The following is a 17,539-nucleotide window of genomic DNA, read 5'->3' on the forward strand; positions in this document are numbered from 1 at the left end:
GAGGATGGTGGAATGGGGTTGGGTTTAGTCAATACTGGGCAACGTTAAATCCGGCTTCTTTTCAGGAAAACCGACTATTATTTTTTTTCTCTCTTAGATTCCTGTTAATGTTCATATTGGCCTCATATTTGGCCACTGTAAGCATTTCCAACCCAACAACAAGCCAGAGACATTTTTTCTGAAAAAAAAAAGGATCAGTTTAGCAACTGAAAATATCAGAACATGAGGACTGCCATCATTATACTGGGGGCAGCTTGCCTGGAGAGGACTGGCCATGCTTGTGTGCAGCTCAGGGCATCTTCATACCTCATGTGAGGATTGCAGAGCTCTGTGTGTTGCTCTGAGTGCAGGGAACTCAAGCTTTCTTTTAATCTTTTCCCAGGTCCTCTGGTTTCTGGCAGTTGCAGCTACGTTGCTGGACTTTATTGATACAGCCTAACATGCACATAATGCTCTGTGTGAGCAGTTCTTTGGTAGGAATGATAAGCAGTGTTACCACAGTGCTGCAACGGGCAACACGCTCAAAAGGACATAGCAATTTAATAATAATAAAGTAATAATAATGATAAAAGGACACAGGTTGCCCAGAGAAGTTGTAGCTGCCACATCTCTTGAAGTGTTCATGGAAGGTTGCATGGAACTTGGAGCAACCTGGTCTAGTGGAAAGTGGCCCTGCCTGTGGCACGGGGTTGGAACTCAATCTTTCTGGTTCTTTCCAACTCAAACCATTGTATGATTCTATGAATTTGAGCTAAATCCCTCTTCTCTTTGGAAGTGTTTGCATGTCATGGGTAGTAGAGGCTTCAGCTATGCCTCTGAAGGACTTGTCTTGGGGATTTTGGGTAGTGGAGATGCCACTGTAACACCTAAAACATTCTTCTATTGAAAAACGAAATCCCCCAGCTAGATGCCGAAGACAATAAAACAACAATGACTTTAACATCACACCAATGAGGGAAACAGTTATTTGTAATTTACTGTTTATTTTCATATACAAAAAGATAAACTTGAAATAGTTCTTTCTAGTTTTTTTCCTCCTATCTGTTGGGGTGTAGCTGCTTCACACAGGGCAAATACTACATTCATACTGGTTTATTCGGACACCCAGTGCAAAGCTGAAGCAGCAAAACTCCAACTTGGCAGATCTAATTTCAAACTTGAGACTCATTTCTAAAATACCACAGTAAAAAGGAACAAAGATCCACTGCAAATTCATGAACTATGATACAATGTTCTTTCCAAAATGTCTTCATTTCATAACTGCAATACAATGAATGTCTGCATTAGGCCATTTTATATATACATTTTATATATATACTTCCTCAGAATATATATATATAAAATATACATATATAAAAAATCAGCACACTTCAATCCAAAAGGGGTTACAGCAACGAGCTTAACTCTCTGTATACTTTTTTCTTTAACAGGATACTTTAGTATAACTTTTGTTAACTCAGTAGTACAAGCTATCTCTGATCTACATTTTTATAGCTACAAGAGTGAAATATAACCTACAACATTTACATTTCACATATCTTGGTATACAAACAGTACTTATTGAATTTGAGCCAAGGACCAAGAGACTCTTTAAAAATTATTTCACCATCTGATAGAGCTTCCTGTAATTTACACTCAGTTTATTCTGCAATCTTCTAAATCATTTACTTAATCTCATAGTTTGAGTTTAAATCCATTCAAACTGGAAATCCTGGAGAAACAGGTTACTGCAAACTCTTATGTATACTCTATATATACAAGTTAAGTAACACAGCGTAATAAGACTTAGCTATTTATCCTAAAACTGATATACACATATTTCACTACGCTAGACAAGTCTTAGGATTTTTATTTTCTTTCTTTAAATAAAGCACAAATTTAGAAGTAGCTGGTAAAACTTACAATAAGATGGTTTAAAATGACAAATGGCTAGGGTGAGATTTCTTCCTGCTGGTGCCAAAACATTTTCTTGTGAGTTTTTGTACTATGCTGTGTTGTTTAACTGTATGTGTCTAATGTTACATGCAGAAAGCTCTTTCCACAAGAATTGACATCAAACTGTACTTAAGTCAACTTTACAGTACAAAATTTGTCAAACTTAAGGACGAATGTGAAAATATTAACAGGTGAAAGATCAGGCTTTCAACTCTATCATGAGGATCATGCAGAATTCATAAGCAGATAGTTTGAACAGATTGGCAATGGCATTGTGCGGGCTTATGGCATAGAATTGAGGCCAAGAATGTTACTTAGTTTGCAGTAACCACCTCCTTTAATCCTCATCCACTGACAGATCAACTTTTGCATTGTAGTTACTCCACTGAAAGGCCAGCAGCATTGAAAAATGCCTCCTCCTGGGAGATTTTAGTACTTTCATTTACCAAAGGTAATAATCATCAACCATCAATAGCCATAGAAACATCAGACAGTCAAGAAAAAATAGGGGAAAGGAAAATATCTTGTTTTCTTTCTTTAGTAATAGTAAATTACTAGCCATTCATTACCAATAATTAAATGACTTGCTAGTATTAGTAAATTTATTAGTGCATGGACAGGAAAGTTACTTTGTTGCCTCAGTAATAAAGACTGTAATGTTGCATCAATTACATGGATACATTTTTTAAAAACCCACACATTTGGGAGGGGAATACATATAGTAAAATGTTAATGTAAAAAACAGTCTTTTTACTTTTCCCCAGAAAATATAGCCTGAACTGAATTCTCTTCAGCAAAGTACCATTAAGAAGTTGCTATAATTGAAGGTCTGATTTTATGAGAAGCATCTTGGTAAAAGGTAGTTGGAAAAAGAAAAGGGCCAGACAGAACCTAGGTCTTGCCAACATGTTTTTTGTTATCCACAAGGTGCTGTGGTGCAACCTTCAGCAGCTGTGAGATGGTCCAACCTCTTCCTCCTATGTCATGGCTGGATTTTTGGTTTAGGTAGTTTTTGGAGTTTATTTTGGTGTTTTTAACAGAGGTGGCAATGCTGAGATGCCAGCAACTACTGAATTAGGATTTTAATTGACTAGGATGGTTACTGGTTAAACTTCAGTTCATCAAAACTGGAAAAATGGAATAAAATATGGCCAATGCCTTACTCATCACAAAAACAGAAGCTAGAAAATCTTCCCAGAACATGTTTTAGTTTTGCAATATCAAACTTACTGGAATGTTGTACACAGAGTTTTTACATTTTAATACCTGGAAAGATTCAGAGGCCTCTGCATCAAAATGGGCCAAAAATTGCAGAAATAGTGTTTTATTCACATCATCTGCCCCATTAAAATACTGAAATAAAAGGCTAACAAAGGAAGCACTTTTCAGAGAACACTTTTTCTTGATATCCAGCACAATGCCATTATAGAGCTTCAGAGAAGCCCTTTTGGTTTCAGTGTTGGAAAACAAAATAAGTTTTGCTTTTTTCCTTCAGTCCTTGGAGATCACTTTCTGTTGACATATAGATATCATATACATACATGTATGTATGTATATGATACATATGTATAAACAACCATTAAATAGCAAGGTTCCTGTTTGTGTATGTTACAATATTGTAGTATCAAGGAGAATCCAGATAGCAACACTGTTTAACATGAGGTTTGAGGTAATTGGTTTCTGAAATACCTGGATCACAGACTGCATCCAGAAATAACAGCTGGGCAATGAAAAGTGGGTTTGTTGTTGTTTTTTTTTTTTTTCAGACAGAAAAAAAACGAGTTAAAAAAAAAAGCTTACAGCAGTTGCTTTTACATGGAAAAATAAAGGCACAACAGAATAATAGCATTACATTTCAGAACAGCTGGATGGACGTAACACAAGTATGATCTTCTGTGGAAGTGTCCTGACAAAAAGCATTGCTGCTTACTCCATAGGCTACTACTTCCATCAGGGAACTGAGCATCACCCTAAAACGAGTTATGACACAGGAACTCCCATGCAAGGGACCAGGTGTGCTTACAAAGTGTTCCAGGAACACACACACACTTGTGGTCACACAGAATTGGATGGCAACTCTCTCCCTGATTTCCACAGGACTTCACCCGAACACAGTTGAGGGACTCAGCAATTGCAGGAGCCTGCTCAAACTGATGTAAGCACTAATTTCAAAAGGCACACTGCCAAACCAGCTCCAAGGTAGAGCCATGTATTGTTTGGTTTAAAGCTTTCTTCAGTAACTCTCACCCAATGACACTGTGCTGTCAAGGTTAAGAGAACTAAAAAGACTGGAGTGAATTTTACGTCCAATGGAAAATTATGTTTAAAACCTCCCACATTTTAAGGGGGTTATAACTATAATACTTTCAGAATACCTTGGATTTATTTATATGGGTTTGGAAAGCTCTTTCTCTAGGTAGGACTTTGGATTTAACAGTGCTCCTTCAGTGCCTTCAATGTAGACTGTTAAATCTGATGTTGGGGACACAGAGCACACATCTTGTGTTCTGGTGAAGCCTGATTAGTTGTGTCACTTCAGAGAGAAGGAATTTCTAGGAACTGGTTTTATCAGGACTTTACTGGCAACAGCTCCTTACAGATCATATTGTCAATGCAGCAGATGCAGCTGCTGTAAACGGATACGGCAGCGAGCAAGATCAGCCCGGCTATTTGGCCTTGGTAAATTCTTAACACCCTGACTTCACAACTCACTGCAGCACCACAGCATATGCCAAAAGACACACTGCTCACACATGGATACTCACACTGATACATGAAAAACTCTTCCTGGTTTAACCGAAGATGGCCACAGAAAAGCAATAAGCATCTTTAGCAGAAGGGATGTGAACATCCAAGATAACCTAAACATACAGTCAGTGCCATCCTCAAAGCATGCCCAAGTACATCCAAACTTGCTCCTCATACTGTTTTCAGGCTACACTTGTTCTACCCTCTAGACTTTGATGTAGTGCACACTTAATTTAAACATTATATATATATTTCTTTATTTATTTGCTGTGCGTACACAGACCTTTCTCCCTTTTCCCTGCAGAAACATATTAGACATTACAAAAATAATTTGTGGTACAAAAGAATTCTCACTCAATGTAGAATTTTTGTTTGTATATGTAACTAAAATATATATATTTTTTTCCAAAAGTAAAAAAGTCAAAATGTCCTTATTTTCCTCTATTATATAGTCTATTTTATTTACAATGTTACCAAATAATATCCTGTATGTAAAAGTGATGAACGTTTGTGGGACACTTCCTGCTTAGCAACTTCTCAAGTGGAGTGTGGCTTGAAGAGGACTGCAACAACAGCACTGTCACACCTTATCGACCAGCACCTTCCTCTGCAATAAGAGTTCCTTCCATACCATGTGAAACCAGACTTTTCCCCTGCAAAACAGGGCAAGCTCTGACGATCTGCCTAGAAAGCAGCACAAGAGGAAAAAAATGCATGTTCTCTGGTTTCTGTGCTGTGATATTAAGGGGTATCAGGATATTCACATGAATATACAAAAAAACTGACCCAGCCAACGTGGAAATATCTGCTTCCACTGAAACCAGTGACTTGAAGTGGGAACAGCAGGGAGTCAGGAGACCCAAGGAAAATGCAATGGAATTACTGGGGGGCACTCATGGACCTTCACTTTGAAACAAACATACACAAAGATCTTGGCATTTCCATAGGTGTAACTGTCTAGCACTGGATATGTTGAAGAATGAGTCAGAATAAAGAAGTGGGTTTCTTTTGTCTTAAAAAGAGATTTCTTAATGATGAAGACCAGCTAAAATCCTTAATCATAATTAATAAGCCTGGTACTACTTAACTGATGGTTAAGCTGATTTATAGCCATCTCTTATAAAATGCACATATATTTTAATATAAGCCACGTAAAATTTCCAGCCTTGCTGTACCAATGCAATTTCATTAGCAAGTCACAGCTCTAACATCTAATTAGGTCCTATGGTATTTCCAGTTTAAAAATGTGAACTCAAACTTTCTCCACCTAGGAAACCAGCTCAACCAGTACAATAAATTCATAAAAGGGAGTTACACCAAAGGGGTGGGGAATTGTGACTTTTAAAGTCAAGAATTTTTACCAGGATATTCAATGTTAATATTCACTTAAGAACTGCCATACAAGGCAGAAAGGTCACCAATAAAATTCTGCAGCCAAGTTTTTGAAGAGCTCTTTTCTCCAAGTCTGAATGAGAAGTGAAATTCAGTGCTTGCAAAGTAATCTAAGAGGTGTTGTCCCCATCATAATCAAGGGAAGCGTTAAGAGGAAAAGGGCTGCAGTTGCTTATGACAGCTACACCTATGGATGTGCCTGATTCCTGACTTGGAAAAAGCCTCTGCAGCACCAAACAGAAACAAAATCATGTTGTTAATAAGAGTTCAAATGCTAGATTAGAGGTGAGGGAACTACTTACTTCACAGCTCAACTGCTGAAAGACCACTAAGTTAAAAAGAGCTTGTCTTCATTAATAAAATAAATACCAGTTTAAAAAAACAACTTTAGTCAAACTCATACAAATTTGGAATAAGCGAAAGTTCAGGATTTCCTTCTCTGCTGCAACAGCAAGACACACGTACCTACATACATATAAAACTTGTAACTCAGCACACATGCAATTTGGAGATTCTTTTTAAAGTCAGTTTCTGAATCCTGTTGACAAGATGATCTATAAGGAACCATTACACCAGGAAGATATAACACTTTACAATCAACATTTGGTCAAGGTTTGTACAGTCGTGCAGTTCCCTGCAGTAAGATAAGCTACATGTGAAAATTTTTGTTTATGCTTTCTCAAAAGAGAAGATTTCAGACACTGTCTAATAGGCTATTAAAATCATATGGCACTTTCAATAAATACTTTAAAGCTTCTTAAAGAAATCAGGATAAAAAAGCAACTGCTGTAATAAGCCTGTTTTAACTATAATATGTAATGCTGAAGGAAAAAATCCAGAAGAGCAAACAGATATTAACAGTTAAAAGACAGTACAGCTTTTTTTCTTTCTGCAGCAATATGAACTGGCTCCCATTCCTGGGAAAACGGGAGCAAGTTCACCTTGAAACAAGTATTCACTCAATCTTAACTGCTCTACGCTCCACCCCAACCCTTACATCACTTCACTTCTAAAACATAGTCACATTTTTATATAAATCTCAGTGCAGAAATGTATTAAACATGAAAAATACTGATCCTGCAAACATTTACAACCACGCTTAACATTAAGTGAGTGCCTAATGTCATGACACCAGAAGAGCTACCTACACCCTTAATGGCAAGCATAGGTATGTTGCAGCATCAGGCCCAAAGATGCCAACCCCCACCAGGGACATCAGCTGGGTCAAAATGGTATCGTTCTGTCTGGTTTTGTCAAGGTTTTTTCAACAGAAGCACATCAAGAAACAGAAACTTTCAAACCTACACACGAAAACACAGTTACATGTGTGTACATACTAATATGCAATATACATTCAGTAACTTGAAAGAATAGGTTAAGACTTTATTCAGATAGACAAATTAAGGCAATCATCTTAATGTCTCTTCAAGATAGAGGACCATGTCCTCATTTGTGACCTCTAAGTTTTAAAGCTATACTTTTCAAGAAATATATTTCAATTTTCTTTATATTTTCTCCAATTACCATTTTTGTTTGCTTAATAAATTATATCTGTGCAAGGGCGCACGCTGATAATTTGGCAGTGGCAAGAAGTCCAATTCATTTATATAATACAGACTTTTTACATTTCTATTACAGGGTGATTAGTTTAGGACTGTATTTTGGCTTAACATAAAGGAAAATTTAGAAGATCTGGCCATCCAATGGACATAACTTTGTCAGTCTAGCAAGACACAGAATTCATGTTATATTCAAAGTAAAAAACAAAATTAAAAAAGGAAAATTAAAAAAAAAGAAAAAAAAAAAAGATGTACTGTCCTTTCACTAAAACAGACCAAAAAAATAAACACAGATGGAAACAGCCTTCACAAATAAGAGTGAATAATGCCCAGGTACCTTATATAGGCAGTTATTCTACAACTGTATACAGTTATTTACAATGGTGCTTTATTAAACAAAACAACAAAAAAATGGTAGCACTTCCTAAAAGATTTTGGAACTTTTTTTCTTTTTTTTCTTTTTTTAAAACTCCCTTGTCATAAAAGCCAACTTACATTAAAATATACTTACTACAAGACAACACAACTAACAAAATATATAATAAAACTCATACAAGTAGAAAATTCTGAGGTATTTCTGGTTTGAGGTGGTCTGTGGTCATGAAGTTTTAAATTTTTTTCAGTTTAAACCTCGGAAGCCACGTAAATGTGTGTGTGTGTATGTTTTGTGTTTTTGTTTTTTTTAAGATTTTTTTTTAAACATTGCATGTTTTGCAAATTAAAAAAATATTTCATTGTTGAATCAGCAGCATTAGGAACATTCACTGACTAGAGCGAGTTTATGGCATAATAAGAGTAACGGTATTTTAGAATATGCACCACTTTAAGACAAAGAAGTTTCATCACAGAGTAAGGAGAAAGCAGCGTCAAAGAAACCAGTCAGAGAGATGCTATGGGAATCACTGCTGCCACTCAGCCAGGCAGCTCATAGGCTTCTTGGATGCTACAGGAGCCATCTGCCACTGTTCAGATATTTTCACTCCTCCAGCCCCAAATTAATGGAGAAAAAAAAATTTTATACCACGTTTTCACCCTTTTCCTCTTTCCACCTCTGCACCGGTAGCTTGGGCTGACAGATAATCAACCCAAGGCCAAACTTCCTCAATTGACTCCCACTTAAAATGAGATGCAAGAATTTTCCCATCTTTCAGGATTTTACCAAAGTGCTTCTGAAAGCACTCTCCTGATTACACTGCTTAAAAGCATCCTTCCCACCACTACCTGGAGTTAAAAAATAAGACGCAGTTAGTTCTGCTTTGTTCTTATACTGCGCAAGACTGAGATTCTGGAGGAAGAAAGAACTAGTGCCCTTCTTCCAGCCACTGTCTCTTTAACTCTGCTTTCTCCATACTCTGCAGCCGTTAATACTCTGCCCAGAAATGTCCTTCCTCTCCTCTAATGGTTACCTGAGAAGTAGCTCCATAGCAAATGATGTTTCCCCAAATGCTGCCAAGTCCAACATCACTCTCCCCACCCCTATTCTATGCTCCCCCCTTCAATTCTACCATCAAGAATTAACATTCTCTGCCCAGTTACTTTTTTTCCCATGTTACAATGACACCCGTTAGATCCGTAAAGACACATCTGCTGTTTTTTTTTGAAGCTCACTTCCAAAAAAATAAAAATGGAACTGAACCCAAAACCAAAACAAAATGGGGAAAAAAATCCATTTGAGGAAGGTGTGTTCTTTATATAACAGTCTTAAGTTTCCTCCACAGTTTGCAGCATTGCATTTTTGAAGATGATAGGTGGTTTTCCTTTATGTCACATAAGCTTTATGTCACAGATGCTCCGTGCAGAAGACAGACTGATTAAGAGAAACCCAGAAAACTGAATAAAATAAAAACAACTGAAGTGAGTTTGTTGAGGTTCTGAGGTACCTGCACCTTTTCTGCATTCATTAGTCGGCACCTGAATGCTTGCTGAAATGTCCATTTTTTTAATACAGTAGAGCAATGTGCTGGTAAAATTGATCCAATCCAAAATAATAATAATAATAATAATAACAATAATAATAAAAAGTCAAGATAAAATAGCAGCTGCATTCATGGGTTTGTTGGATTTTTGTGGTTTTGTTTTTTTTGTATGTTTTTTTTCCAAACTTTTTTCTTGTTGTTTTTTTTTTTTCCAAATCCACTGAGTCTGGAAAGACAAAAGTGAACCAGGACCCAGGACTCAGATACTAGACTCTTTGGGTGGCAAGTCCACGTTGGTGACGGACGTCACGATGGAGACGAGGCAGTCCGAGGTAGTGCCGTTGACGGATTTGCGGATCTGCGCAATGCGCTCCTTGACACAGCCCGCTGACAGCCGCGCCTCCGCGTCGTGGTCCCAGCACTCTTCGATGGTCACGCACAGCTGCGCCAAGCCCTGTGGACAAAATGGGGAGAAAACACCTTCAGCAACATCATCTGCACCAGGGATTGTCCTTGCAGAGGGTGGCCAGTTCCATTTAGCACAGCCTAATGCTGGAAAGAAAACCTTTGAGTATTTTCTCCGCCATGTGCCAATTACCTTGAGATAAGCTTTAACAATTATGTGTTTTTAGGTTTAAGCTTCTGCTTTCTACAGCTATAAGATTTGGTCACATCCAGCCCATAAAGTACTTCTTTAATATCAAAATAAGTCCCAAGACTCAGCAGTCAGAGCTTTGAAAGGCAAGACAACAAGAATTACGATTCCCACGATAAAACTGTGAGAGCTGGCAGCACTGTGTCAGTTACTATGAAATCACTGCTTTGTTTGCAATCACTTCTCTCCACATCCCCAAAATAACTGAATCCAAAAGTGCTGGAAGAGCACTGCTCTTATCTGAACCTTCATTTGAAGTGGAGCACTCATATTTTTCTACAGCCCACAGCTCCCTCTGACTCCTAGGCAGTGACTTGGTACACCTGAGTTTAGCCAAATCCATAGCAGTTTGGTCAAACTAGAAGCATTTGCTTTCTTACTGATGCTCTGCGAGATGTCATCATCTGCTCAGTTTCCCAATCTGAGAAAAATCAGCTCTTTTATTAGGTACATGAGCCAGAAATGATCTACCTCTGGGAAACCCATGCTGTGTTATGCTTCATTGTCTGCTTGCCTTCACATCTAATTAATTTTTCCTCAGAAAACTGTTCTAAGTCTTGTATGCTATCTAGCTTGTGAGGAACATGTCTCCAATGATAAGGATCATTTTCTTTTTCTTAATTAAAGGACTTTATTTTCCATTCTTTCACCATATTGAAGGAGTCCTACTAAACCACTGCATGCTCCATGTTCAGTATTGGCTGATTAATCAAGTGCTTTACTCTCTTAAATACAAGGGACAAACAGAAAGGAGAGCAAAAAGGTGTTGAGCAACCCCACATTCCCCAGCACTGACTCTCTCTAGCACTGGGAATGCATAACCACATCCCTCATTCCCATCACACAGGAAAATATTTTCTACTGTTAACCAGGACGGACATACGGGATGTTTTAGCCAGTGATCCTTGAACACAGGGCGCATCTTCTTGTGAACCACCACTTCTTGCAGGTCCTCAAGGGATGGGTGCTGACCTATTTCTTCTTCAAAAGGCAGCATGTATTCATCCACTGGACCTAAGGTGCACACAGAGAATCAGGTTAGCATAGAAATGTCCTCTGCAGAGCCACATCCTCCCCATGCATGAGTGAGCTGTGGCTCCAGAGCAACCTCAACCTACTGCAACAAAGCCTGATGTTCACATGTCACTGCAGACAAATGTGATTTACATTCCTTCTGCACAATGGTCTTTGCTGTCCCTGCTGCTCGTCTGGACACACATTTTCCACTTGTTTAGTTATGAATCCTAACCCTCAGCTGGGCCTCCTGATCTCACCACCTCTCCTTGAGGAAGCTTGCCTGGTAGTCTGTGATTTATTTTAATAGAAAGAGCAAATCAGCCTGTCCTTCCCACATTTTAGCATAGCAATTCAACACACAATAACCGATAAAGGTTTCAGCATGAGAATAATTTCATTTTAGCACTGACTAGAAAGGTCAAGCATATACAACACTTACAATTTCTTGCTTTGTGATCTGGCTTGTTCATAGCTTTGAGTCAGCCCTGACACACTGGAGCCAGACACACTTGTCCCAAGTACTAGCTCCTAAGTGTAAAATGATTTCTGAATGCTTTAGTTATACCAGTTACGGCTGTGAACTGCCCTGGGCCACAGGAATGAGACAACTACTATGAGTATCACTGCAGATGCTGGATGGTAGCAATAACTTCTGCTTATTGAAACATCATTTGGCTCTTGGCAATGTGTAGATGCCCTCTCAGAAACAGCAGCCCAGCTCCACTGATGGGCTTTCCCAGGGTGCTCCATGGCATCACTTATGGTTTCTTAGTAGCCAAATGTGATCACTTTCAAGAGCAGAGATATTTCAAGAGAATCTTTCCAGACTAAAATAAAAGAGTTGACAACTTCATCTAGTCATGAACTGTGACACCAGCAACATGATGTTTAAGTACACGAAAAAATGAAATCAATAAACTGGCTTTATCATTATTCTTGTTGACTCAATGCCTATCACTAAACCAAACTGAAAACAGATGGCAAAATAACGCTCATGATTTTCCCCTCCTCCTTCTCTAAAAAGAATCCAAGCTATGGAGAGCTGCACTGGTGAACTCCAAGCCAAATCTGCTGTTTATATATCACTTCTGAGCTAGAAGTGAAGATGAGGTTCAGTGTAACGCCCTGTCATCCCAAAGGAAGTCTTGCCCCTGATTAGATGAAGATGTGTGTGGCACCTGGAGTATCTTGACCAGCTGCTGCTTGAGAATAGTTGAAAAGGTTCTGCCACAAAGGTGGCAGAAAAAAATCCAAGGGGATATTTGGGATGCCTCAGCAGAGAAGGGTTCAGCCTGCATGAGTGATCCAAATACCACTGTTTCACCCTACTGTGTTCCTCCAGCATTTTACTTGATTAGATTGCAAATTTTTGAACAAGAGATCTTACCTTACCATACACCTATGCAGACATCCTAATTGTAATCCATCTCCTCAGTCCTACTGTGATGCTAACAAAAACATTTGAAGTCCAGGTGAGGTGATCTTGTTTTACAAACTTGATATTCAGTTTAGAGCACCCAAGAAGAAAAAGGCTGGAGGAAGCAGCTTTGGAGCTACTACAATGATATGACTGTTTCCCTGTCCAGGGCCGAAGTCCTGCACATGGTGAGGAAGTCACCAAAGGGCAGATATGCTATTTGGACAGAAAAGATGTCCCACTTTCCCGTATCATTTTAAGATAAAAAAACTGAGAAAGGAGACGCCATGAAGTTCATTCTTTTAGATCCTTCAGGAGAAAGTGAGATTCTCCAAAGTTGTAGATGGAACAACAAACTCAGCCCATGGCTAAGAGTGAGCTTGATCAGCAAAAGTCAAAGATCAGTAACTAATTACTTATGATAGCAGGGAAATGGGCTTGCTGACCCAGGAAGATCCATCCAGCTCTGTTCCTGCTATTTCACTAAGGTGCTTTCCATTCAGGTTACCACAATGCCCTGTGGGGGCAAGGTGACAGCCAAGCTGGCTGTGTGGCTCTTCTCCAGATCTCAAAGCCTGCCTTGGTTACAGGCAGGAATGCAGAGTGCCACAAAAAGCAGCACAGAGCAGGGCTGGAACTAAATGATACCCATCCTGGAGGAATCCCCTACTCTTTCTCTTTCTGAGTTCTCAGCAAATTTGCAATATAACCAATGTCATAAAAAGAACTTTGAGACTTGAACACTACAAAGGTTATTATCTGCAGAGAGTGACAGCTTACAATAAAAAACAAATGAAAAACAGGTTAGCTGCTGAAGAAAAATATGTCACTGATTATTATTTTTTTTAAACAGAGACAGGTCCATTCTCTGGATCATCAAACCACACTGAAACCCAGCCCTTCCAAGGGAAGAAGGATCTTTATTCTTACCATCAACTGCTCTGCATCTGGAGACTAGCTCCCACAACACCAGTCCCATTGCATACATGTCTATTCTCAGGAACGCATCTCGTTGGAAGTTGATTGCTCCCTCTAACACCTCGGGAGCCATATACCTCCTTGTTCCCACCTACAGAGAAAAAACACAAGTTTCATTCCAGTTGGGCCCCTCAGCCTCCTCTGGCTGGAGATGAGTGACAGATGGTTTCACTGGCCTTCAGGCCACGGCTGCTAAAGGTGCACCTCACTCTAAAAACAAGCAAAAGGGAGATGTTTCTTCTTACACGGACTCTCATTAAGATCACTTGGGTCTAGATTAAGCTACATGAAGGGAAAAGCCAAAGTGCATGGCTACGTGTGTGATATTCATTCAGTACACACTACAGGTCTAATTTAAACACAGTGTGGTGTGGTGAGTATGGATGAAATCCACCCTTCCCTGCATCCCACTCCTTAGTGCTTCAGAATCACACACTGCATGAAAAAATGTTGCCTTTGGAGACACACAAAACACCTGAGGTCAAGTCAGACTTGGTTATCCTAGTTCAATCCTCTTTCACTCAAATGAAAAAAAGAGAAATACATTAAAAAATAAACAGAGAAGAGGAAAATTGATATATCCTGAAATGGTATGAAAAGGTGCTGGTTTGACAGGCCTGGATAAAAAGTCTCCTGCATCCACAGAAACAGTAAAACATGAACCCTGCAAAGTTTACCCTGCTCTGGTTCGCTATGGTTTGGAAAAGATCTCTTGTTTTGAGGGGGATTCTGTCCTTGTTGGAGTGCCTCCCTTGTTGTGCTTAGTTTAGCCCATTATGTAGGAGAGTGGAGGGGACAGCAAGACAGAAAACACCTTTTTAACATGGGAATTAAAACACCTTTAATACTTTCCTTTAAAGAAATTCTCATCTCTTCTTGCTGTTGCCTGAGGCACTGAGGACAGAGGGAAGGCAGGATGTGGAAAGGAGTGAAAAACACTGGAAAAGTCAAAAAGAAAGATGATAAAAATTAGGAAAGATGGGGGGGGGGGGCTAGCCCAGAAGAGTGTTCACTCCTTCTGAGACAAAGCTAAAAAAGAGAGACTACACTGGAGATGGGATTTCAGAAAACCACAAAGACATAAGTATGGGATGATGGACTTGCTGCACCTTAGGATGAGAGGAGAATGAGGGGCCATTCACTGCAATGCAAAGGCAGAAAATTAAGAACCCATAAAAATGTAGTCAATTGTTTACACAGTGAACATCCAGCTGTGCCAGTGGTCACCCAAGCAGCCAGCCTGGCTGAATTCTTAAAATTAAACTAATAATTTTAGAAGTATTGCTATTCATATTGTAGTATTAATATTTAGGCATAGTATTAATATTTAGGAAGTATTAATATTTGTGTTACAGGCTAGAGAAGTAATCTGTGCAGTGGAGGGGAGCTGATTAACAGGCTACACACTGAGGGGGTGGCAAATAGCTCCTCAAACTGGCAACCTGACACACGTGGGATCCCTCAGGGATCCATATGGGGCCAAACACTTTATAAGTGATGTAGATGATGGGATCACGTGTAATCTGATGACGCTTGATGATGATACCAAACTGAGTTGGGAAGTGGACACTTTGGAAAGGACAGACACTCTGCAGGAAGACCTGGATAAGCTGGAAGAGTGGGCTAACAAGAATCTTTGAGAGCCAGAGAGTAGCTCTGTGGAAAGGGTCTTGTGGAGCTACAAGCTCAGTAGGAGTGAACAAGAAGCTGCTGTGGCAGAGAGCCAATGGGATGCTGGGCTGCACCAACAAGGGTATCACCAGCAGACATAAAGGAGTCATTATCCTGCTCTACTCAGTGCTTGTCAGGCCACAGCTGGAATACTGTGTGCAGTTTTGGTCCTTGCCGTGAAAAAAATATGTGGGCAGGCTGAAGAGGGTCCAGAGAAGGGCCACAAAGCTAATCAAAGGGCTGAGAAGGCTGTCCTGAGCAAAGGCTGAGAGAACTGATTTATTCAACCTTGAGAAAAGAAGGTTGAGGGGAGACCTTACCACAGTGTTCCAGGATTTAAAGGGTGGTAGCAAAGAAGACAGAGACTCTCTGTTTTAGAAGGAGTCAAATGGAGATGCGGGGCAATGGGTACAAGTTACTCCTTACAGATTTTGATTGGACACAAGAGGCAAGCTTTTCACAATGAGAACAACCAGTCACTAGAATAATCTCCCCAGGAAAGTGGTGGATACCCCAACACTGGACACTTTGAAGAGTCAGGTGGACAGGGTGCTGGGCCATCTTGCCTAGACTGTGCTTTAGTCAAGAAAGATTGGATCAGATGATCCATGAGGTCCCTTCAAACATGGTACTCTGTGATTCTGTGAATATTTATTACTGAAACAATAAAGAGTCAACTAGCCCTGTATCTGAAGGAGGAAGCTACCTGCTCCCAGAGCTCGGGGACCTCATCTGTACAGTGGTCAGGAGGGTTTGAGCATTCTCCCTGCTCACTCAGATTAAAGAAGCTCCCAAAATTTATGTCTGAGCACAAGGTTTTATGGAAGATACAGGAGGGTTTGAGCATTCTCCCTGCTCACTCAGATTAAAGAAGCTCCCAAAATTTATGTCTGAGCACAAGGTTTTATGGAAAATACACATCACAAAGATAATTAAATGCATTTATACAAACTACCCCCCCCCCCACCAAGGAGCTGTGGCAAGCCCAGCTTTTAAAAAATGTTAAACATAATGATTACCTGTCCATGAGTGTCCCCTGGCGGTTTTCCAGGTTCAAACCGTACAGCTAGTCCAAAATCGGCTAGCACTGCCGTCAAGTCGTTCTTCAGCAAGACATTTTTACTCTTGAAGTCCCTATGGACAAGCCAAGAAGTAAGTTTGGGAAGGGTTTATTATGGCACGTGTCTAAATCACATTGCAATACAACATGTTGTATGTCTACAGGCATAGCAGCTCCCAGTAAATCAGCTCCTTCCTTCTTTTCTTCCCCAGCTTTCCCAGCATGGCCAGTGCTGACAAATTTGGCTGCTTCTCACTGCCCTTGTCACTAAAACACAACCAAGCAGCCCTGAGCTGCCCAGCACAGACTCAGACGAACTCCACAGTGAATTAATCTCAAAATAAAATCTGAAGGAGCTATTTTAATTAGAGAAAACAGTTACGTAAGGCATCATTTCTTGCTCCAAGCACCAGCTCTGGGCAATTCTTACTCCCAACAACAAAAACTAGATAGGTTAAGGGAGCACATTACTCTTTATCCTAGGAAGGATGTTTGCTCCTATCTACAAAATTAGATCTTTCTGGAAATCAGCAGACAACATGCTTCATCAGACTTTGGCCATATTCATCTATTAGCCTTCTGTTTTAATTGCTGGATCGATCTTTTCTGAAGAATTTGGAGGGTTAGAAAGCAAGCAAGGGAGGGGATGAGCCCACACTCAGACACACTGTCAGGATCAGACTGGGGAGGTGACAGGCAAGTATTAAGCATTTGCACTAGAGATGGTGGGTCTGTGCTTGAAGGGGACATTTGTGTCAGTCCTGTGCTGCAATAGGATCATTTCAGGGCAGCTCAGGTAAATCTGCAGGGTCTGGAAAGGGTGGGGGGGTGAAGGAAAATCACACTGAGATGCCTAACCAGTAAAGCCCTGTTCCCTGGGCTTCCTGCATTTTCATCTGAAAAGGAATGTTTGGCAATCTAATTAAATTACAGACCTTAGACAGCAGATGGCAATTGTCCTGTATGCTCAGCATTATAATTTCCCTATCATCAATTCACTCGGTGACCCTGCTGATTGCAGGACATTGCAGGCCTGCACAAAATAATTAATGAGGGCAGATACAATTGTTCCGCACCGGAGAGACCTGTCAAAATTCTTTGTGAAGAGAGAAACTGCTGGACCATAGAGAAGGGCTGCTCTCTGCAGCCTCAGATGCCAGAGCATCAGCTCAAAGCACTGTGAGCAAAAAT

The 17,539-nt window shown here is 39.9% G+C and overlaps 1 protein-coding gene across 2 annotated transcripts in view; it reads right to left on the minus strand.

Annotated features, from left to right (window-relative positions):
• Nucleotides 1–975: 975 nt before the first annotated feature.
• Nucleotides 976–17,539, minus strand: part of ACVR2B (activin A receptor type 2B) — a 107,668-nt gene continuing 91,104 nt past the window's right edge. For both annotated transcript variants that reach the window (XM_071561049.1, XM_071561048.1), the window contains 4 exons: nucleotides 16,308–16,422; nucleotides 13,570–13,708; nucleotides 11,089–11,219; nucleotides 976–10,004 (listed from right to left, as the gene is read on the minus strand). In XM_071561049.1, the coding sequence (XP_071417150.1) occupies nucleotides 9,810–10,004; nucleotides 11,089–11,219; nucleotides 13,570–13,708; nucleotides 16,308–16,422 (580 nt within the window). In that variant the 3' untranslated portion in view covers nucleotides 976–9,809. The remainder of the gene's footprint in view (nucleotides 10,005–11,088; nucleotides 11,220–13,569; nucleotides 13,709–16,307; nucleotides 16,423–17,539) is intronic.

This window comes from Pithys albifrons, chromosome 7, assembly GCF_047495875.1.
Source record: "Pithys albifrons albifrons isolate INPA30051 chromosome 7, PitAlb_v1, whole genome shotgun sequence".
Classification (NCBI taxonomy): domain Eukaryota; kingdom Metazoa; phylum Chordata; class Aves; order Passeriformes; family Thamnophilidae; genus Pithys; species Pithys albifrons.